The sequence below is a fragment of the Pan paniscus genome, chromosome 7 (genome assembly GCF_029289425.2).
Source record: "Pan paniscus chromosome 7, NHGRI_mPanPan1-v2.0_pri, whole genome shotgun sequence".
Lineage (NCBI taxonomy): Eukaryota > Metazoa > Chordata > Mammalia > Primates > Hominidae > Pan > Pan paniscus.
Window position 1 is genome coordinate 40455891 of NC_073256.2, and position 24629 is coordinate 40480519.

Sequence of the window (24629 nt, forward strand, 5' to 3'; positions counted from 1 at the left end):
GGTGGCCTCAGAGAATTGGTGATTGTGTGTTTTTGATCGCTTCCTTTGCTCTACTATATATAACGCAGTGTTTAAATGGAGGTTTTAATAGGATTCTGTACAAAATACACCCAATAATCCGGTTTGAATGTTGTATCAAATTGATACTAAAAACATAAAATAATAAATGTGGGCTGCGTGCAGTGGCTTACACCTGTAATCCCAGCACATTGGGAAGCCAAGACAGGCGGATCACGAGGTCAGGAGTTCGTGACCAGCCTGACCAACATGGTGAAACCCCATCTCTACTAAAAATTCAAAAATTAACCAGGTGTGGTGGCACACACCTGTAATCCCAGCTACTCAGGAGGCTAAGGCAGGAGAATCGCTTGAACCTGGGAGGTGGAGGTTGCAGTGAGCTGAGATCTTGCCACTGCACTCCAGCCTGGGCAACAGAGTGAGACTCCATCTCAAAAAAATAAATAAATAAATGAAATAAATAAATAATAAATGTGCACCGGCCCAACAGTGTCCCTCTGCAGTGTAGCTTACATGAGAACTCAAAAACAAATAGCTCTTGGAAACCAGAACTTAATGAAGTGAGTTTATACAACTCTTTCTCATATTTTGACTGCTTTAATATCTAGCCAGTAGGTTATCACTTTCTGAACTTTAGAAGTCAGTTGTTTGACCTTGTTTGCTGTGTGGTAAACATCACTATTTGTAAGGAAAAAATTGATAAGACATTAAGTTGATCACATCAATTTAAGTTATTTGAGATGTTGGTTAACATTCTTAGGAGTACTGAGCTATTACAGGATTGTTCTTCCAGTATAGACCTGCTTATAAAAATGCGGTTTTTAGGGAAATGGTAATATAGCAGGAAAGTTTATTTACATACATGGTTGTTTAACACTGCAAATTTGGGTTCTCAAATAGCTGAATATTGGCATTATTTCTTCAGGTAATCTGCCTGGCCTGTATAATCTTTCATACTCAGCCATTTTCATAGTGGAGTACGTTGTTTTGGTCTTTTAATATTGTCCATGCAGAATCAAGTTCCATAAAAGGAATTAAACAACCCTTTTATGAAGAAGGAGTGAAGGTGGCAAAAGCCAGGTATATGGGGTTTTTTTTCCTCCTTATCAGAACTCAAACTGTCTTTTGTCTTTGGAACATTAGTTAAAAATGATGGTGCACCTTTGTAGAAAAACTTTCCAAATTTAAAGTACAGTGTTTACTTTGTCAATTGAGGGCTTTTCTGTACACTAAACTTCAACACGGATTAAGGTGAAATCTTAAATGAGAATTCTCATCCAGGTATTCTGTCCTCAGGTTAAAGTAGGCAGTGGTGGCAGGGATCTTGGTGATGATTCTGTGAACATGACTTGTCCCTGAAGCCACATTGCTTGAATAAGGCCTGGATGCTCTTAATGGCCAACTCACAGTTGTTGTCCTGGGCCCTTTGCCGTCCTTCCAGGGGTTTCCTTGATATCCCTCTTCTGTGTTGGGTTTCATAGGATCAGCATGGCCATATAACTCATGGCCTGTATTCTGTGCTTACCATTTTTTTTTTTTTTTTTTTTTTTTTGAGATGGAGTCTCGCTCTGTCTCCAGGCTGGAGTACAGTGGCATAATCTCGGCTCACTGCCTCCGCTTCCTGGGTTTATGTGATTCTCCTGCCTCGGCCTCCCAAGTAGCTCGGACTACAGGTGCCCACCACCGTGCCTGGCTAATTTTTGTATTTTTAGTAGAGACGGGATTTCACCGTGTTGGCCAGGATGGTCTTGATCTCTTGACCTTGTGATCCACCCGCCTCAGCCTCCCAAAGTGCTGGGATTACAGGCATGAGCCACTGCGCCCAGCCCCTGTGCTTACCTTTTTATGGAATTACACTTTACTTTGGTGTGAAGTATATTCCGTAGTAGCTCTTCAAAAAGGGGAGCATGGAGGATAGATTTTTGTGGCCTTACACCCCCAAAGATAACTTTGTTCTACTCACACATGATTCCTTCCTTGGCTAAGTATAGCCTTCTATGCTGGAGCTCTTTCTCTAGAGGATTTCGCAGGAATTGTTCTGTTGGCTTCTTGTTTCCAGTGTTCCTTTTGTGATGTCCAGAGCCATGTGATTCCTGATCCTGTTTTGTTTTCTGTGTTTCTCTCTCTGCTAAAAGCAGCATATGGAATCTTCTCTTTGTCATCAGGTTTCTGAGGTTTCCCAGTGGTGTGCCTCGGGTGTGGGTTGACTTTCATGTATTATGCTGGCATTGGGTGGACACTCCATTCTGGCAACTGATGTTTTTCAGTTCTAGGAAGTTATCTCAAATTATTTTGTTGATAACTTCCTTTCCTTCACCATTCTCTGTTCTGTCTTTCTGTAACTCCTGTTAATTGGATGTTAGGCCTATGGAACTGGGTCTCTGATTTTTTTAAACTTTGCTCTTTCCCTCTTGGTCCTTTTGCTCTGTTGTCTGTGAGATTTTAACTTTATTTTCCCACCTTTCAATAGAATATTTTTGTCTCTGTCATCATATGTTTATTTTCTAACATCTCTTTTTATGTTCTTTGAATGTCTTTTTTTTTTTTCTTTTTGTGCATCCTGTTATTCCACACTTGCAATTTTGGGCTTAATTGTATGTTTTCATCTTTTGTTTTTTGGTCAAGTTTCCTTCTCCCTATATAGTTTTTACTTGTTCCAGATTGCTTTTTGCGTGCTTGTTTAGCTGTCTATCTTCCATGTTAAAGGCTTTCTTCAGATTTCTGATAATACTTGATTATTTGCTCATGATCAAGATTAAGATAATACAGAGTTGACTGGAACCTCTGAAAGCGTGGCGAGGCTTGTCTGCTGAGGCATCATGGGAGAGTAATCAGGTGTGCCATTTGTGGAGTAACCTGCATATTAGTGTATTTGCAACTTTTTGCTTTGTAGCTAATGAGATTCTCGGGAAAATCTTCCAAACTCCTGCCTAAAGAGTATGTCTGCACACTGAAATTTCTCGGTGGATCCTAGTGAGGGAAGACTCAGCGGCACTCCCACTTCATTGACCTATTTGTTACAGGGTGCCCATAGCTTCAGATGTGCTTTTGACTGGCTTGGTGTCTCTCAGTCCAAAGAGAGGGACAGTTACTGACAGGCATACAGTGAGGAGGACTATCTGGGAATCTTAACTTCTCAAAGATACTTTCACCCTGTTTCTCCTTCTTTGGGCCACCCCACTTCACCTTAACATCTGAGCATGCAGCATAAATGAAGTTTGTTCAGCTTTTCTCACTGCTGGCTAGGGATTTGGCTTTCTTAGTTCATTTAAGTCAGTTACCATTGATTTTTCTGTATCCCAAAATTATGTTGCTGTTGTCCCCTTTCCTGTCTTCCCTATCTATCCTTGTGGGATCCTGAGGGTTTAGGGCTTTGGTTTTGTTTTGAATACCTTTAGTGTTGTGTTAGTTGGGTTTGGGGAGGGAACAAAATTAGATATCTGATCAATCTGCCATTTTAATACGAATTTCCTTTGGAAGCTTTAAGAGTTAGACTTACCCAATGTTAAGACGTTCTTATGAAGCTCCTACTGTGTGCCAGACACTCTTGTACTTTGCATTTCCATCGCAGTCCATGCACTGTGCTCACTGGGATTATAGGCATGCACAACCATGCCTGGCCTTGCTTTGCCTTCTTGTTTCAGCTTTCACACTGTAAACAACTGTAAGGTCCTTTCCGGGTTTTTTTTTTCCCCACTGCCATGTTTCTTGCAGTTTTGTGCTTTTTGTTGGTAATTCCACTGCTTAAAATGGCCCACAGAGTGCTGAAGTGCTGTCTATGTCTAGTTCCTAAGTGCAAGAATTATGAAAAGTCATAATTCATGCATAATTAATAGAAATGGCGATTTAAGCAAACGTTTGAGACAGTTGTACAGACATTAATATGGAAATTACATAGGCTAACAAATACTTCTATTTGAACAAATACCTTTAAAAAGTGGCAATAAATATAATTATGTTTCTATGGAGAAGTATGTACTGAATCCCACCCAGTGGTGCCAGAAATAAAACTGATCCTCATTATTCCTTGTTGTCATGTTCTATAAAGTCACCGAGAACACTGAATTAGCAAATACTGACCCATTGCTCCTAGGGCAAGTATAGGGTTAGATTCAGGCCAGCTGCTAGTCACCACATTTGCGTCAAACAAGCAATATGTAACCATGTTTTATTTGTGTTTTTGTTTAAAGATACTTTAAACCATATTGTTGATTTATTAGCGGTAAACTAATGGCCAAAAGCACAGTAACTCATGACTGAATGAAATTTATCTAACACACACAATTTCACCATAAGTTACATCACAGCCGTCTTGCCCTTAGGAACTCGACATAGCACTTCAGCACTCTGTGGGCCATGTTAAGCAGTGAAATTACCGACAAAAAGCACAAAACTGCAAGAAACATGGCAGTGAAAAAAAAAAAACCCATAAAGGACCTTACAGTTTTTTAGTGTGAAAGCTGAAACAAGGCAAAGCAAGGCCGGGCATGGTTGCGCATGCCTATAATCCCAGTGCTTTGGGAGGCTGAGGTGGGTGGATCACCTGAGGTCAGGAGTTGGAGACCAGCCTGGCCAACATGGGGAAAACCCCATCTCTACTAAAAATACAAAAACCAGCCGAACATGGTGGCGCACACCTGTAATCCCAGCTACTTGGGAGACTGAGGCAGCAGAATCACTTGAACCCGGGAGGTAGAGGTTGCAGTGAGCCGAGTTCGCGCCACTACACTCCAGCCTGGGTGACAGAGCAAGACTCTGTCTCCAAAAAAAAAAAAAAAAGAGGCAAAGCATGGCAGTCTTGAGCCTCAGCTGGGATTGTGTAAGTCAGGTAACTCAAATTGTTGACCACTCTGTCCACGTGCATGAATGACTGCAGAAGCACCCTGAGTGAATATGGATTTGATGATTACAAATACATTTTAGTGAGTAGGTGAATTCACAAAACAGAATCTGCGAATAACGAGGATCAATTATATATTTGATCCCTGATGCCCCTGGCCCTACAGGGAAAAGGGCATTTATAATCCCCTTAGAAGAAACAGTGCAGATTTTGTGTGCGCTCATGCAAGCAATAAAAAAAGCTGCTATTCTCCAGAGTTTTTGGTAGCCAGTATAATCAATAATAGCCAGTAATAATTAGCAGTGTACACACATTACTTCATTGACTTTTACAACCTTGTAAAGTGGGTGTTATTTCTATGTAAAAGAAAGGGAAAATATTTGAATGATTTGAGTAACTTAAGTCATGCTCCTACAGTAGACGGAGGAGTAGGGATTTGTCTGCCACCTAAAATCTTACCCATTACTCTGTATTGAATCAACTCCAAAAGAAACCTTGTTCCTGCTGCTAGGTCACTGAAGTTGTTTGTGGGTAAAGATCCTACACTACAATCACAAGGATGTGAGTGTTACCAATTTATTTTTTTAAAATACCATTCTCACTTAAAAAAAAAAAAGTCCTAATCATCGTTTTCATGATCATTTTAACTTCAATATTTGTTTACTTGGAATTCTCATTCACTAATATAATTAAAATATGATGGATAGTTTATTGCAGTCAAAGAATCTTAGAACTGGAAGTGTCTTTTAAAAATCATGTAACAAAATGCATTTACTTTACCTATGAGAAACTGAAGTTCCTGGAAGTTAACTCACCCACAGTCATACGTTAAGACCAGTATCTAACGATCCAGTATCAACCGAACTCTTCTCTGCCTAAGTTTTACGTAGTTCCTTGTGTTTTAACCAAATTTGGTGAAGCAGTAGTACCCAAAGTTCAGCCCAAATCTGTTGTCCTGTCATGCATGACACTTTTTAAGTTTGACATCCAGGAACGAACCACTGATAGGAGACAAAATTGCAGGAGAGCAAGGGGAGAAAACAGCTGTCTACAGAGGAGCCATGGGGAACTGGAGAGAGCCTGCCCAGGAAAGCACTCCCTCTGTGACCCTTTGCAGACCCAGTGCTTTCAGAGCTTCTCATTTTTCACAGGAAGCTGGAAAACCAGATAGTGTGAAATATTGCCAGCTGTGTCACTTTAAAACCACAGTGCAAGACAAAAACCAAAAATGACTGTGGGCCCGTTTCAGGGCGTCAGATTGAAAACTCTCCTTTAGAGGATTCACCTTGCCCTGCAGCTTTCTTTCCTCTGCACTGTTAGTGACTATGAGAAGGAATCCAAGCCAGTTTCTGGTGAGAACTTAAGAGAATGCTTTTGGGTTAAACTTACAAGTCAATAAACCATTAAGTGACTAGGTACATTCTGGCTATTTACTTCATGAAATAATTTGTTTGCATGTGTTTTGGCCACATATTACCCACAACACAAAGATCATCTGTGTTTATTACAAGTTAGAATTGATTAGTATTTTGAAGTAAATGTAGAATTTTGCAGTCTCATATGGTAGCGGACTTGCCATCCTTATCTCATGCACGCCAGGCTCTGGCATAGCATTATCACTTGCTGAAAATAAGTATTTTATCTTGTTTTACCGTAGTAGACATACACAGCATCTGCAACCAAAAGTGTTACTCACTCTCTTAGTCTTACCTTAGTTCTTCTGAGAAACTAATGGGAGTCGTGGTTGTAAAAGCATTTAGCGTTGTAAAACTAAAGCATTCTGAATCTAAAGTGCAGCTGTAGGTTGTTGATGAAAACTTCTTTTCCATTAGTATTAAAAAGTAATCGATGACAATAAGTAACTAGAGAATTTGGGCAGAACTATGGCATTCATCCATACATACAGAAAAATACATGAATTATAAATATATAAATAATTAAAGTATGCAAATTAGAAATACACAAACTCAGTGAATTTTCACAAACTGCACATGCCTGGGTAACCAGCACACAAATTAAGAAAGGAAACATCCATACTGCTATTGATGGGCATTTGGCTTTCTATTTGGGAACTGTTAACATTTAGTGCTGCCATGAGTGAGCTTAGTACGCATCTCCATTGAGTGTGTATCTAGGAGTGGAATAGCTGGGTCACAGGGTGTTTTTTTTTTTTTTTCCTTTTTTTGAGACAGGGTCTCACTCTGTCACCCAGGCTGGAGTACAGTGGCATGATCACAGCTCACTGCAGTCTTGACCTTCCAGACTTGGACAATCCTCCTGCCTCAGCCTCTTGCATACTTGGGATGACAAGGGCACGCTACCACGCCCAGCTAATTTTTTTGTTATTATTATTTGTAGAGGCGGAGTCTCCCTATCTTGCTCAGGCTGGTTCTGAACTCCTGGGCTCAAGCAGTCCTCCCACCTCAGCCTCCTGAAGTGCTGGGATTATAGGTGTGAGCCACTGTGCACAGCCTCCAAATGTGTACCTTTATACTCCCAGTTTTCCAATGTATTTGAATCAATTCAGACTAAACTGGCAACATACGAGTTCTGGTTGTTCCACATGCTAACACTTGATCTTGGCTTTTTCATTTTAGTCGTTTTTTTCATTTTGTTTTGTTTTTCTGAGACAGAGTCTCACTCTGTCGCCCAGGCTGGAGTGCAGTGGCAGGATCAGTGGCAGGATCTTGGCTCACTGCAACCTCTACCTCCTGGGTTCAAGAGATTCTCCGGCCTCAGCCTCCCAAGTAGCTGGGACTACAGGCACACGCCACCACATTCAACTAAGTTTTGTACTTTTAGTAGAGACGGGGTTTCATCACGTCGGCCATGCTGGTCTCAAACTGCAGCTGTCATGTGATCTGCCCGCCTGAGCCTCCCAAAGTGCTGGGATTACAGGCATGAGCCACCACGCCCTGCCTCATTTTAGTCATTCTAATGGCTATCTCATCGTGATTTGAATTTACATTCCCTGATGATTATTGAGGTTGCACACCTTTTCATTTGTTTATTGGCTGCTTGGCTTATTCTCTTGTAAATTACGTAAACAAGTATTTGGCACTGACTTGGTAAACTTTTTCCTTAAAATGAGTTTAAAAAATAAATAGTGTGCATTTATAAACATTCAAAGAGCAAGCTAGTTTGCCCTGTGAACTCTATTGTAGTAAGTAACTTTTGAGAGGTCTACTGATACATCTATAAACCAAGATGACTTTGGCCACCACGATTGCCTTTCATATAAATTTATAAACAAGAAGAAACCTAGAATGTTCTTTTCAGGCCACTAAAACTACCAGCACTGGTAAGAAAAAAGAAAATAAAATTAGTAATAAATGCAAATGTAGTTTTTTGTTTTTGTTTTTGTTTTTGTTTTTTAGCCTTGTGAATAGTTTTTTGTCTGGTTGGTTTTGTGAATTGTTCTATGAATTCTGATTGGTAACAGAATCAGCCGTTAACTAGTAAAATGTTACTAATGTGAAGAGTTAATTTAGGAAAAGAATGTAGCTTAAATTGCCCTTTTAAAAAATGCTTATCTTTACAGTTGTTAGGATTTTTTTCTGCTTACAGAGGAATATGTGGTTGTGGTCATAATTTCCAAGGTTACAGAAATTGAAAGTCTCTCATATTCTCACTTCCCAGAGACAATTAAGTTTGGTTTGTATTCATCTAGGTTTTCTTCTATAAATTTACTAACATGCATCACAAATGGTAATATACTCAACATACTGTTTTGCCATTCACCTTCTAACCTAACAATAATTGTTGTTACTGAATTTTTAAAGTTTCTTTTATTATCTCTGATAATTGGATACTCAATTATTGACTATAAGAATGCCTTATTAAATAGATTAAAATGTAATTTATATGTCAATTAACCTTCTAGGTCCTTAAAATGGTTCATTTTCTGGCAAGGTTCAGTATAAATATTTTAATTTACTCAACACAGTGTTTCCCAGTACACAGAAAAATTGCAGCTAAGGGGGATATAAATTAAAAGGGTTTGTGAAAAGGGTGAAAGTGGCTTGGGTTTTCGGCAATTCTTTATATATTTGTGGCATTCGAATTATGATAATTCAGCTACAAAATTGGTAAATCTACTCTAAGTTTTCTAGAACTTCTCTGTGTTGTGCCTATATTTTGTAACATGATGGCAGCTTCTGCTCATCTCAGATGGCTGGGTGGCAGTCAGGTTAAGAGTGTGCTCTTCAGAACACCTGTGGATCTGACTGGTCACCCAAGGATTATGCTTATGTCTAGTTCAGTACTCAATATTATTGGGAGTGTCATTAACTCCTTCCTAAAAGCAAGAATCGTAGTCTCTGATTGGAACTCTCCATGCGGATTTTTTTAAGCAGTGAGGCTAATTTAAAAGTATAGACCGGGCACGGTGGCTCACGCCTGTAATCCCAGCACTTTGGGATGCCAAGCCAGGCAAATCATGAGGTCAGGAGTTCAAGACCAGCCTGGCCAATATGGTGAAACCCCATCTCTACCAAAAATATAAAAAATTAGCTGGGCGTGGTGGCACGCGCCTGTAGTCCCAGCTACTCAGGAGGCTGAGGCAGGAGAATCGCTTGAACCCAGGAGACGGAGGTTACAGTGAGCCGAGATCACACCACTGCACTCCAGCCTGGGTGACAGAGTGAGACTCCGTCTCAAAAAAAAAAAAAAAAGTATAACCATTGGGCTATTTAAAGAGCAATACTATATACAAACAAAGTAAAATCTGAGGTATTCTGCTTTGTGGAGTAATATAACATCTAATGTACAAACAAAATCTTTATTTTCCCCTAATCTAGGGGCACCTTGTCAGACAAATTATTATATTCTAAGGTCTGTAATCTCAACAAATCTTGCCTTATGTTGAAATAAGAATAACTTAGCTGCATATCCTCTATCCAAGTTGAATAGACTAAAATACTGGTGTTGCTAGATTTTAAAGAAGATGCATTCTTTTAATACCTTCATCGTAATTATTGTTGGTAAAATCGGTCTGGTTCTAGGTTTGGGAATTAATCCTCGTGAGTTTCTTATACTAAAAAGCAGTATTTTGCTAGCTGAAGATCACCTTTCACTTTTATAAAGCATTTCACCAAATGTGCTTTTCTATTCCAGCGAGACAAGAAGTTTCTCCATGGATTATAGGCAATTTTTCAGGAACAGAAAATAGACATTCTTCTCTGGAGGATATTCTCTGACCAAAGTGGCATCAAAGAATAGATATCCTTAATAAGAACTGGCGACTAGGAAAACATTGGACATAGATGTTATCATGCCAAGGAGAGTGCTGTGGTGTGTAGTCGGCCACCCTTAGTGTGAAGTACTAGTTGTTATAGCTAATCAAATAATTGTAGGGTAAATTATTTTATGCTAGGCCAAAAAAAAGATGATTCAAAAGAACCTAACCATTAGATTTGTTTTGAAAACGCTGGTAACTAAAAAAGCATAAATGTTAATGTCTCATTCCTCTCTCCTTCATCGGTAGTGTGGGCAACCCAAAGAAAATGACCCTGTTTTTCAGATGTTTCCACTAATTGTTTAGGAAAACAAAATTGTTTCCCATTTGTTCTTCTGGGAACAACAACAACAACAAAAAAAATGGAGCTGTCGTTCTTCAAACTGTGTAAATGGTCAAATTGCGTTTTTGTTTTTTAAACAGTCTTGTTTCCTGAGCTGAGAACTCATTACCAGACTTACCCTGCAGTATGTTTTGTCTGCTAAATTAAAGCAAATCAAAACAAAACAACAACAAAAAGCCTACCATAACCTGCATGTAGGTTTTTAGCAGTAAGGAACTACCTGTAACAGATGCTTAGACATTGTCATGTGAACAACTTTGTTGTAATAAACATAAACAAGAGTTGCAGTGGGGGAACCACGGGAACTGATTGATCAGACTTTAAGGAGAGCAATTATACCATAAGCATCAGGACTGTTCAGGGAGTGTCTGTTCAGGATGTTGGAAAGCTCAAAGTGTGTGATGGCTGTGGAGGTTCTGAGGCTGCTGCTACTCCCCAATACCTGATGCCAGGTTTTATAGCAGCTTACGTTTTAGTTAAACAGTGTCTTTCTCTTGATGTCTTTCTTGTTACCTATTTTCCTAAATAATTTTTTTCTTTTCTTTTTTTTAAGGGAATCATTTTGTAGGAGGGGGGGAAATAGATTTCAATGTTGAAACAAAACCTTGTGGAGGAGATTTAATGCCTTGTTTAGGAATGTGAGTGGTTATAATTAAACTGATTCAATTCTCAATAAGGTCTTGAGCAGTACTGGCAAGCATAAAAATGGCTTTTGCATGTATTTTATGGAATGTATGTAATTAGCCTTATTTTCTACTTGTGTTCATAAGCCATGTGAATAAACTCAGGTACTACTTGTAGAACTTTATTGCTTGAGATCTGACATTGCAATTGCGATTTTCTCTGTGCTTTTGAATTGAAGAAGAGATTAAGTGGGACCCCTGGAAGTCAGAAACAAGTTAAACACAAGCCTAATCAAAGTCCCAAGATGTTTTGAAAGATGGTTTGTTTCGTTTTAAGGGCAAGGTTGTTGTTTTGTTCTTTTGGGGGCTGTCTGAAGTAGGACTGATGGTCTTAGGGCGTCAGTATTCATCGTTCTTGTTTCCTTTCAGTTAGTGTTGGAAATTTATTAATCAGGTTGAGTAAAATATGAATCCTGCCCCAAAGGCTTTCCTACTTAGTGGAAAAGCTGTGATTTATAAAGACACAGTGTAATGAAATAAAGTGATAATGAAAAGCCTTGGGCAGACTGGCTGTGTAATATATTTTAGGCAATTTACACAGGTTGGTTTAATTATTATTATTTTTGTTCTTGTCAGAATTGCCCTTTCTAATAGTAGGATATCTCAAACTATCCTTGCTGCTGGTGAAAATAGGCTCCAATTTTTTCTTAAAGTCCAAACCATTCCTTTAAAGGCTAACAGATGTTTACTCTCCACTTCAGTCAGTGAAAGGTGATATTTAAGTATAGTCTTAATTAGTTACTTTCCTCTTTGCCTTTAAACACCACATTAAGTGCAAGTATATATGCCTCCCTATGGGTTTTTGACCAAAGCACACACCCATACCCCTTCCTGCCTCCCTGGAACTGGTTCAAGATTTGGAGAGAAGAGTTTGCTTGTGGGTGTTTCCCTTGTCTTATCTCTGAGTGAGCATATGCTAGGGTTGAATTTATTTTGACGCTTTCATTTTAAATTTGGAACCGAAGTAAGAGTTTAAAGTGCAACAGAAGAGAGTCTGCTGAACTTTAGACATGAGGGATCCAGGGAGGAAGGTGCGTAAATACATCTTGAAGCTTTCTCTAGAGGTTTTCTCGTACGGGTGACCATCTTTACGCATATACATTATTGTAAGCTAATAACTACTACTCAAAGGAATATTTAAAGCTATATGAAAATGTATGTGGTACTTATATCATGTTTATGTGCTTAATTTTAGTAGCCGTGCCTCTAGTATTTCACACTTTTTACATTAATAGCAGAATAAGTAAATTCTGATTTTTTATTTCAAAGCCTTTTAGGAAAGCTTAGGAGGCTGGGTATTTGCAAGCGGAAAAATGTATCATGTATGATTGATCCTCAAGGGAATGATGAAAAAGTATATAGGTATTTTAAGCATCTTACCATTTTGTCTTCTATAGCATCAAATAAAGAGACCTATAAATGGTTATTAGGTGAATGTTACCCAGGTTCTCCTCAGTTCAGAAGCAATTCTTTCTTTACTGATTATTATTTATCTTTGTTTATTAATTTTAAGCACAGTTGCTTACATTTGTAGTAGGCTGAACTGTTCTCTTTCCTGACTGATCTTTTCCAGAGCCTGGCCCAACTAGAGAATCTGTGCAAACAGCTGTATGAAACCACAGACACAACCACTCGACTCCAGGCAGAGAAAGCCTTGGTTGAATTTACCAACAGCCCTGATTGCCTGAGCAAGTGCCAGCTACTCCTCGAAAGAGGAAGTGTGCGTAAGATCTGAAAATCCTAAAGGATAACGGGCGCTTAGGAAACTTTATTCTAGTTCTCTGTGTAGGAATGGCTTGGGATGGCTTCTGTTCCCTGATTTTTCTAGGTGTCCCTGACTTATTTTCACTTTTAAGAAGTACCATACCTACCAGGTTGGCAAAACAGCCATACAGTCTCATCAAGAAAATCTCTTTGAACATGCATTTCTGTTCTGTAATTTTTCATCCTAAATTTCCAGAACTTGTTTTCTGCTTTTACATTTAAGTGCCACATCCTGTCCTTTCCAGAATAAGATAGGACTGTAGATAAATGACCTTTGTGTTTGTTTATTTATTTATTTTTGAGACGGAGTTTCGCTCTTGTTGCCCAGGCTGGAGTGCGATGGCGCGATCTTAGCTCACTGCAACCTCCACCTCCCGGGTTCAAGTGATTCTCCTGCCTCAGCCTCCCGAGTAGCTGGGATCACAGGCATGCACCACCAAGCCTGGCTAATTTTGTATTTTTTTTTAGTAGAGACGGGGTTTCTCCGTGTTGGTCAGGCTGGTCTCGATCTCCTGACCTCAGGTGATCCACCCGCCTCGGCCTCCCAAAGTGATGGGATTACAGATGTGAGCCACCACACCCGGCCAATAAATGACCTTTTTAATCCAAAGTCCTAGTACAAGATCCTCAGTCTTCTCTGTGTTTTGTGTCCTCTCTGCCACAGCTGCTGTTTATTGCCTTACAAATCCAGGAACAGTGACCTTGACAATGAAATTACAGGAGATTGTAGGATTTTAAATGGAATTAGAACCTCCTCCAGCTTAAAAATGGCATTGCAGTGATCAAAATAATGTTCCTGAGATATAATTTGATAAAATCACTATCTTTGGCAAGATGGAAGTCTTGGGAAGGGTGGGATCCCCCCAGGGTCCCATGAAAGGGCATCATGAGAGGCATATCCCAGCTAGACTTCAGCAGCAAGCACTGGCCTTCTTTTGATAAAGTGGCAACATAAAGTGCAGTCCTCATATTTTTCCTAATCCTCAAACAGCTTCCCAGTCGTGCTTACCTATATTACGCTCTTTCACAGATGAAAGAGAAAACACCAAGAAAAGGCACATATATTAGCCATCATTCTTGTGTGTGTGGAAAAAGGTGAAAATAGAAATGATAATGCCATGTGGTATTCTGAACAACAGTAATCCCTAAAGAATTGGTTAATCAAAATTTGCTTTCCAAAAAGTATCCTTAAGACTGGAATGAAATGTGAAAAAATGAAGGTTAATTGGTTGAGAGGATAGAATTCTAGTTGACTTTATTTCTGACTTTTTATTAGTATTATAATATTGTTTATACAATAAATAGAACAAATTATAATTGGTTGAAATTATCCATTAGTAGCTGAGGGGTATAACTTTTTCCCCAAATATCTGAATGATACAAAGTCATGGTCAAAGACTGTGTGGTGGTCTGTTCTGTTTTACGCACATAGTGTTTTATATATTTCTCTTAAATCACTTGGTGTTTGGATTGATGCACTTGTATTTGTCCTGTGGGAGATGCCCAGCTAGCTCTGCCAGCTAACTCCTGCTGGAGTGACAGTACAGTCTCTCTCACCACTAATCTTAAATTTTTATACCTGGTGGTATTATGTAATATTAACATAAATGGATAGTCTGAGGGACTACCATCTTAAGGACTTTCTGTGTCATAGAAAATTGTCCTTGACCCTTGATTAAAATACTTTAATGCTTCTGAGCCTGTTCCTGTTTTATGGCATTGTATATAATATAGCCACATGGAGGAATTCTTCCTTAGGCATTTTGATCAAATGGAATGCTTTGAGTCTCCGTAAGGTTAAAACTTGTTAAACCCACATTTGAGAATGTGATAAAGCTATTCCATTGCTTAAGGCATAATTTTTCTTTCTCACAAATAACCTTAAGTTTACTTTTAAACTATCATATACATTCCCCAGCCCAATAGCTGATTGATAGCTGCGCTGATGGAAAGATACAATTTGGAGATTAACTATATAGCATAGTGTGATGGTTTCCTCTAATACTTCTTTTCTTTTTTCCCCAATATCATGCCATAGAAATATTTTGAGGTGAAACTGTTTGAAATATCATTATAACAGATACTGAGGGGAGATTTCTTGGTTTAAATGAGGGGAGAGATTTTTTCTAATCTCTATTTTTCTGAAAAGATGCCCTCTAGTGTCTGTCCCTCAGAGTGAAGCAGATATCTGTATTAGATTCAGCTTGATCAGACGGTTCACTTTATCTTCCCCGTTGTTCATTGTTGAAGTCAGCTAAATAAACTTATGCTATGTGGTTCATTTTTCCTCAGAGCAGTAGACCCTCTAAAATCCAGAGGATCAAATCTGCCAAAACTGATTGCCTTTTCTTGAATCTGAGCAGAGATCTCCAAGTTAAAAACCTTGTGACTGGCTTACTCAATACAATTTTAAGTCCTTTTTCCCTCTCTTTTCACAGTCCTCTTACTCCCAGTTACTGGCAGCTACATGCCTTACCAAGCTTGTATCACGCACAAACAACCCCCTACCATTGGAACAGCGAATAGATATTCGTAAGTGGAGAATTTTCTGTTCTGTCTTGAAGAAAATAGTTTGTTTAGTGATGTGCTAGTAATAGTCAAATGTATGTGTTTGTTCAATGATATGCTGAGATTGCTAACCATACAAAATGTCTAGAATCCAGTTCGTTTCCAGAATTTGGGGCTTATGAAAGTGAAGGGCCCGACGCAATAACTTCTGGATAAAGCCTAAGTCCTCCCTTTTGTTATCGGGAGATTTCTTCATTCATCTTTTCTTTACTGCCACTAGTAACTAACAAAAACATTGTTAATGATTTTGAATTCTGTGTAGACCACGTTCTTTAGCTACCTAGGGATAGAGTCAAAGCAGCTATACTGCAAATTCTTCATGTGACAAAATAAAATTCTGAATTAGAACACCTACTAATCTTAAATTTAAAGTCCCATTTGGAACAGTAGCATAAATAATTAAGACAGTTTGGGTTAAATAGTCTAAATTTATAATTTCTTGGCCATTTAGCATGTCTAAAGATATACACCCTTCTCTGGCAGAGCTTTCTATTATGTGGATTGGTTTTGTTTCTTGTTTTTTTTTAATAGGGAACTATGTGCTCAACTACCTTGCCACTCGGCCGAAGTTGGCTACTTTCGTGACACAAGCACTTATTCAGTTATATGCCAGAATCACAAAACTGGGCTGGTTTGACTGTCAGAAGGATGACTATGTCTTCAGAAATGCAATCACAGACGTCACAAGGTTTTTACAGGTACAGTGTATATATTTGATGTAATGGGAATGGGAGAACCAGCATATACATATATATAAACACACACACACACACACACACACAACTTAACACACTTATCTACTTTTTAAACATGACACAAAATAGAATTATATGATATATTCTCTTCCGCATGTTTTTTACCCTTAATAGGTCTTGGTAGTGTTTGCATGTTGGCAAAAACAAACCATGTCTCAGTCTTTCAAATTCCTACATATGGTCCCAAGCAAAAATATGATTAATTAATTAGTTAATATTTTATAGATGGGCATTTCTTTCGAGTGTTAAATTAATACTTCAGTGAATAGCCCAGTACATATATTTTGAATAAGTGCGTTTGTAGGGTCAATTCCTAGACTTGGAAAGCCAAGTTATCCTCAAAAAAGTTATACAGCATGCACTTCATGATGATGTTTTGGTCAACAGTAGACCACATATACAACAGCGGTCCCGTAAAATTATAATGGAGCTGGAAAAAAAATGGAGCCTAGTGATGTCGAACTGTCTTCATGTTGTAGCACAATTTATTTTTTAAGTAAATTTAGTGTGGCCTAAGTGTACATACTTATAAAGTCTGTAGTGGTGTACAGCAATGTCCTCGGCTTTCACATCCACTCACTACTCACTCACTGACTCACCCAGAACAACTTTCAATCCTGTAAACTCCATTCATGGTAAGCGCCCTATACAGGTGTAGCTTTTTTAAAAAAAAATCTTTTATGCTGAATTTTTACTTTATCTTTGCTATGTTTAGATACACAAACACTTACCATTGTTATAGTTGCCCACAGTATAGTCACGTGGTGTACAAGTTTGTGCCTAGGAACAATAGCCTGTACCATACAGCCTAGGTGTGTAGTAGACTGTACCATCTAGGTTTATGTAAGTACACTCTATGATGTTAGCACAACAGTGAAATCCTCTAATAACACATTTCGTAGAACGTGTCGCCATCATTCAGTGACTCATGACTGTACCTACTTCCACAAACAGTTGATAAGAGGACCTGCTTACCTCAGCCCTGGAAGCTAAACTTAATTTTTCTAATTTAATAGGTTAAAAAAATTGGTATCTTATTGTTTGGGTTATGGGTGAGACTGGATAAATTTTGATATGTTTATTTATTGCTTATATTTGTTTTTCTGTGAACTTCTATTTATATCTTAACCACACTTCCTCGGATTCTTTACCTTTTGCTTATTGTTTTATGCATTCTCTTTATAAAATGTGTTGCTTACTTGTCATTTACTTTAGTGATGTGTTTTGCAATTTACCTTTTAAAAATGTATATGCTATAATGCTTATGGGAATTTTTTTAATGTAAAAGTTTTAAATTTTGATGAAGTCAGATTTGACAGTCTTCCTTTGTAGTGACAGTTAGGTTTTATGTCCAGCAAAACAACAGTTTTAAACTATGATTCCTTGCTGCCTTGTCTAGGCAGTTTTACTAATGACACAGGAACCCATCATTCGAAAGTATGAGTGCATTCCAAATGCCAAAACCAAGCACACATGACAACTCTTTCTACCTTATACTTTTTTTAACCAGGATAGTGTTGAATACTGCATCATTGGTGTCACAATTTTATCTCAGCTAACCAATGAAATTAATCAAGTAAGTGCTACAGCCTTCCTCATTGAAGTAAGTGCCATATTTTTTCTTAGTATTGGTGTTTTCTGCTGTGTGTGGGATGATCTTTTTTGGCAGTTGTGTGCTTTTGCGGTAAGTGATTAATGCCCTTTTGAAACAAAATAGTTCCATTGGGTTTTCCTCTGTAATTGCAACTCACCTCACTTTTTGTCCTGTTCCCTTTCTGTCTCCAGGTTGTTTTCCTCTTTTCCATCTTAGCTTTTTTTTTTTTTTATTGGTACTAATTATCGTTTTAGAGATAAAAGTGATCCCAGCACTTTGGGAGGCCGAGGCAGGCGGATCACCTGAGGTCAGGAGATCAAGACCAGCCTGGCTAACATGTTGAAACCCTGTTTCTACTAAAAATACAAAAAATTAGCCAGGCGTGGTGGCATGTGCCTGTAGTCCCAGTGACTTGGGAGACAGGCAGGAGAATCGCTTGAACCCGGGAGGTGGAGGTTGCAGCGAGCCAAGATCGCGCTATTGCACTCCAGCTTGGGCAACAAGAGCGAAACTCCATCTCAAAAAAAGCAAAATACTACTGCCTTGCCCATGAAAGAGAATGACTTCAAAAAAGAGACCATAAAGGTCAACCTTTTGTGTGCCCCTTCTGCTCCTATATACTTTAAATTTTTTAAATGGTCATTGATGCCACAGAATACTACAGAGGAAACACCAGTGGCTTTCTTCTGCCCTGGCTATATTTTAGTCATTTACTTTTTTATCTAGCTAAAAATTTGTGATTATAGAACAGGCCCGTATCAATATTAGTTATAACATCTCACCCTTAAGTTGGAAGCATATTAATGATATCAGCATTACTGTTGCTATTGCTCATAATTCTGCAGACATTTTTATTAACCCTGAGAAATCTTAACTGTGAGTTGGTCCTATTTCAAATGTGTTAGCTTAGAGCCTGTGAAAATTGGGAGTCCATGTTGTGTTTTCTTGCCACATGCAATCCCCGTTGTGATCAGTAATTACCAAAATAATAACAGCTTACACTTTTGAGTGATTACTGTTACCACCATTCTAAGCACTTTATAGTAACTAATTTTATTCTCAGAACAGTCATATGAGGTAGGTACTGTGTTTATACCATTTTCTGGATCAGGAAACTGAGGCACATAAAGATGAAATCATTTGCCTAAGGTTTCACAAGCAACAGATGTGATTCAAACCCAAATAGTCTTATTCTACGGCCTGTGTTCTTAACAACTAATGTACTATTTAACCACTCTTATCTTTGCAGCAGAAGAGCAGATGCATTAACTAAGGATAGAGATTGTGGACTTAATGTTTTCCCCTTTGAAGCTTGGCCCCACAGAGTACATAAATTTTGATATATGTATAATAAAAAACTTCAAGATTTTACTTTTCTAAGAAAGTGATGAAATTTTGTGTAGCATTTAGGGTGTAATCATTCTGTGTTATGATCAGTATAACAGATTGTATGATACATAATCTAGCAAGACCTTTGTTATCTAAGACACATGATAACACAATGACAGAAGCAAGAATTGAAGAATATTTTGAGCCTCTAAATAATTTGAATTTTCCATTGTTTTGTGATTGTCAGATTCAAAAAAGAAAGTATATTTCTGTCACTATTCTTACTTAGAACCTAGAAATAAAATTAAGAAGACTTGATTGTCAGTAATCTTGCTGCCTTACACTTTAATGTGTCAAAAACAAAATGAGTCTCCTCTTGGATGAATTGATCAGTAAACAGAAGAGATTTAAGCTTTCAGTACCTGGTTAGACTGAAAATACTCCTGACAACTTTGAAGTTATTTTATTCCACATATTGAGTGCCTACTGTGTGTTAGGACTGGGAGCATACTAAAGAAGTAGAAGATTTAGTTCTTAACCACAAAAACATAAATTTAGCTGAAAAGACAAGAACAGGGAAAGTCAGAGACCAATACAACTACTTAAATTAAGTTTTCACTTCTGGGGTATAGAGAATATGTTGAAATAGGTTAGGAAAGGAGGTGAATATTATGGGCTGTTGTCATTTGTAAATTCTGCAGTAACTTCAGCGTTGAGGGTTTTTTTTGTTTTTGTTTTTGTTTTGAGTTTTGCTTACTGAAATCAAAGCGTTGTTACTCTGTCTGTGGGTGTTTAAGAGACAGGATCTCACTCTGCTGCCCAGGCTGGAGTGCAGTGCATCCACGAATGCCTGGGCTCCAGGCCTTCCTGAGTAGCTAGGACTTACAGGCATGCACCACCACACCGATTTTTTTATTTTTTTATTTTTATTTTTTTAGTTTTTAGAGGTGGTGGGGGGTCTCACTGTGTCTGCTTCTGGGCTCAAATGATCCTCCTGCCTCAACCTCCCAAAGTTCTAGAATTACAGAGGTGAGTCACCACGCCTGGCCCATTAAGCCACAGTGCAACATGAAAGTAATTATCAGTAACGTCTGCCAACAATTTAAGTTTTACCTCCCTGAATACAGAGGAAAATAAGAATTTGCAGCAGAGATTATCCATCCTTTTGTTTTCCCTCTGTAAGCTAGAGAGAAAGTTTACTATCCTCCATCCTTTCACTAGATAGCGTTTCACAATAATTTAAATGTTAAAAATGTATTTTATGTTTATATTGCTCTTACTGGAAATCCTTCTAGCTTATAGGAAGTCTACATGAAAAATTCTTTTTTTGCAATTAATTCTTTGCATTGGTTTCTTCTTTTTCTGCACAGGCAGACACCACCCATCCTTTAACCAAGCACAGAAAAATAGCCTCTTCTTTTCGCGATTCATCATTATTTGATATCTTCACACTTTCCTGCAATTTACTAAAACAGGTGAGCATGTAGTTTGGGTCATATTTCCCAGTTTCTTTTGAAAGAATGAGAATGGATGGGAACTTGTTAAATGTCAGCTTTTAACTGATCCCACGAGAGTTTATGCATCTGTTTAATCATCATCTCTTATATAAGACTCATAGAGGCATTGAAGAAACTGGTCAGAGTGACCACTGAGGTTGGAGAAATGATTGTCACTTCCCTGTTTCAGATCAGTTCCCCTAGGTAAAGAGCAGTAAGTGAGCACTTATCCCATACTCCTATCTTAAAGGGATCTAGTTTACCTAACTCAGAGTTTGAAGTTCTGTTGTTGTTGTTTTTATAACCACATAAAATCTTTCTATATGATGCGAAAGCATGTTAGTTTTATGGTGTTTGGATTCTTAGTGCTCTGAAAGTAGGTTCAGACGACGTTGTTAGCATACAGAAACCAGGCTGGTTCCCCTGTCCCCCGCTGAGTTAAAAGCAGCACATAAACAAGTAACATCTGTAAGGAAAAGTAGATTTTGAATTTTTAACATCCATTTAGATTTAATAACCTGGAGGAGTAGACAGTATCACATAAGGAAATTACCTGTGTTAAAATCGAAAGTTGGTGTTTTCAATTCATTTATTGATAGAGCTGAACTAAGAAAGAAGTGTTAAGCTGGGAGTTCCACACAGTTGTAACACAGCTCGGATGCTTTGTCCCTATAGAAAGCTAAATAGGGTTAGCCTCTGGCTTTTTGTTCATTTTTGTGGTTTTGTTCTTATTTTCCAACATTTCCCAATTTTAGTTTTGGAAGCCAGTTTGTATTCTTTCTGTTATTCCAGTTAACGATACTCATCTTTTTCCTCAATTACTTAGTTTTACCTTAGAATTCCCAAATAATCCTCGGGTTAAGCAAAGCTGCCTAGCAAAAGCTGTTGCACCCGCTGGAGGGGAAAAGCTTTTGAGAAAACTAAGGATTAAATCCTCCTTACTGATACCATCAGGAACAAATAATTAGCCAGCCAGTCACGGAGGCTCAGCTGGTATAACCTTGCAATGGGACAGGCACAGTAGCTATGGCCAGTACTCACCTGTAGTCTGCAGGTACATTGCAATGAGTAAATAAAATTCAGTGATGATTTTAATTCTGGTTTGAGAGATTTTTGGTGATGGTGGTTGTAAAAACGAGGAAAGAAAGTAGGGCAGGGTGTTAAGCATCCTCAGAGCTCCCTCCAGAGTTTAATCCCAGCCCTGTCTAGAAATAACTAGGATCTCACATGCCAATAAAATGACCACAGGAGCCATATTGCTTCAGAATTGCCTGTGACCATTATGTCTACATTGTGTGAGGAGTATAGTAAGTGTTAAAACAGGGCTTTCTTTAAATACCAACTTCATGTTTTTATAGTAAATATGTTTTAATAGTATATAAGGAGCTAGGTATTTTCATAGTCACAGGTGATAGAAGTACCACATCTTTGGAGAGAAGGGGACATTTTACTGTGCTAACATATAGCCCTCCTTTTCTGACTTCACAGCTTTGTTGAGTCTGGGAGCAAGCTGGGAAGAGAGGAGTGATTTTGGGGACTCATTATGTGGTAATTTTTACAGGCTTCAGGAAAGAATCTAAACTTGAATGATGAAAGTCAGCATGGCTTGCTCATGCAACTGCTTAAGCTCACTCATAACTGCCTCAACTTTGACTTCATCGGCACTTCCACCGATGAGTCCTCAGACGACCTGTGTACAGTGCAGATTCCCACCAGCTGGAGATCAGGTAACAGAACTTCCTCCACCTCAAAGGCTGTCACTCCCCTACAGAGTGTCTGTAGAATGATCTAAAGAACTCCTGGCAACTCCTGTGTATTCTGAGGGAGAATTGAGAGAAAATTCTAAAGTCTTTTTTTGTTTGTTTGTTTTTTAAAGACAGGGTCTCACTCTGTCACCCAGGCTGGAGTGCAGTGGCACGATCACAGCTCAGTGCATCCTCAGCCTCCTGGACTCAAGCAGTCTTCCCATCTCAGCCTCCCAAGTATCTGGAACTACAGGCACATGCCACCACACCCGGCTAATTTTGTTTGTTTATGTTTTGTAGAAGTGGGGTCTCACAATGTTGCCCAAGCTAGTCTTGAACTCCTGGGTTCAAGTGATTCTCCTACCTTGGCCTCCCAGAGTGCTGGGACTACAGGTGTGAGCCACTGTGCCCAGCCAGTAACATCTATTTTATAATGTTGGGGAGGTTGTTGGAGTAATCTCATAGATCCCGCAGTGTCAAAGAACTTTTAAAATTGCTGATTAATAATAGATAGGTATTTCACCTTCTTGCATTAATTGCCTAGAGACTTCTGTAATCTATTTAGGGTAATAACTATCTTTAAAAACAAAATCAAACACAACAACTTGTTCTTATGTTTGTCTTTGTATTCCAGAAGGATAAAAGTTTTAAATTCTTTTTATGGACAGAGGTGTTCAGGTTAAGTTCTCAGAGAATTGAAAGAAGAAATCTGTTTCTTAGAGAAGCTAAAATAGTACTTTCAAAAAAAGAAAAGAGGCCGGGCGTGGTGGCTCACGCCTGTAATCCCAGCACTTTGGGAGGCCGAGGCAGGCAGATCACTATGTCAGGAGTTCAAGACCAGCCTGGCGACCATGGTGAAACCCCGTCTCTACTAAAAATACAAAAATTAGCTGGGCATGGTGGCACGTGCCTGTAATCCCAGCTACTCTGGAGGCTGAGGCAGGAGAATCCTTTAAACCGGGACCTGGGAGGCAAAGGTTGCAGTGAGCCGAGATCTCGCCATTGCACTCCAGCCTGGGCTACAGAGGGAGACTCCGTCTCAAAAAAGAGAGAAAAGAAAAAGGGAAACCAAAAAGCCCCTATTTGCTTATCACTTCCAAAGGAAATAAATACTCTGTAAGATAAGTAGGCAGAAGGATGTGCTCCCTGATGTATAGTGCTGGAAGTATGCCAGCGGCAATGTTCATACTTAATAAAGTGATGTCTTTTGTCTTTTTCTTCCCCAGCCTTCTTAGATTCTTCAACCCTGCAGCTGTTTTTTGACCTGTATCATTCCATCCCTCCTTCATTTTCACCTCTGGTGAGTCAGGACTACCGTTTCTTAAAGCAAACCTATTCATAGAAGATAGCAATGGTGAATGAACCTTATATTCGTTTTGTTTTATAAAATTATACAAGTAAAGCATAGAAATACTAGGCTAGTTATCTAGTCTTTTGAGATTAAGCTTGTAGCCTAAAGGTTCCAGCCATAAAGTCTTAATTATTTTTAAATTATTCCTGTCTAAAGGCTAATTCCTGCAGATGGTCAAGCTCTTTTGGGTCTCATCGTGTATCTGACTTTATGCTGTTCCTCAAACGGCCACAGGCTAGCACCTGGGGATTCACCTAATACTGTCTAGTTGAACTATTAAGATTGTCCTGACTCAGAAAACCCCTTAGGTGTACATTAGATTGTCATAAATGGAAACTGTGATGAGAAGGCTAATTTGCATACTTACCCTGAATAACATTTGAAAGCTATTGGGAATGGTGTATTTCTCCTTTAAAGCCATAATTAACCTAAAACCTCAAAATTCATTCAGGTTCTAAAATACTATTGGTCTGGTATTTCAGATTGTTGGTGTAAATTACCGGTTGGTGTTATACACAAAATATATAAAGAAAACACAGTGAAGTAATGAGTGGTGTGCATAGTGTTTGTTCAGTAGAGGACTTTTCTGGCCATTGTAGCACTTCTCCAAATTAATGTAGACCTTTGTGTTCGCTGAAACATGATTTCAGTGTTGTCGGGTGTATCGTTAAGGTTACTGCAAGAAAATGTAGCACAGTCAAGAGGGATGATTAAGAAAGTACTACTTGCAAAGGTATGGGTAAAATTAAGGGACACCAGCACGGGGTGGTGGTGCATGCCCCTGGGGCTGGCAGTAGTGGGGAGCCTCAAAGGGCAAGTGAAGGAAACCTGGAGAGAGTTGAAGCTGCGTCTTAGAGGAGGGCTGGACAACAAGAACTACAGCCATCACTAGAGAAACTCTGCCACT

At 38.8% G+C, this 24629-nt stretch overlaps 1 protein-coding gene across 2 annotated transcripts in view; it reads left to right on the forward strand.

The window, feature by feature from the left end:
- Window positions 1-24629, forward strand: part of XPO7 (exportin 7) — an 86998-nt gene that overhangs the window by 34608 nt on the left and 27761 nt on the right. The window contains exons 2-8 of one of the 2 annotated variants that reach the window (XM_034965746.4): window positions 12694-12840; window positions 15323-15416; window positions 15984-16150; window positions 17718-17810; window positions 20501-20605; window positions 22188-22353; window positions 23598-23671. In XM_034965746.4, coding sequence (XP_034821637.1) covers window positions 12694-12840; window positions 15323-15416; window positions 15984-16150; window positions 17718-17810; window positions 20501-20605; window positions 22188-22353; window positions 23598-23671 — 846 coding nt within the window. The remainder of the gene's footprint in view (window positions 1-12693; window positions 12841-15322; window positions 15417-15983; window positions 16151-17717; window positions 17811-20500; window positions 20606-22187; window positions 22354-23597; window positions 23672-24629) is intronic. The other variant, XM_034965747.4, reaches the window with a different exon arrangement.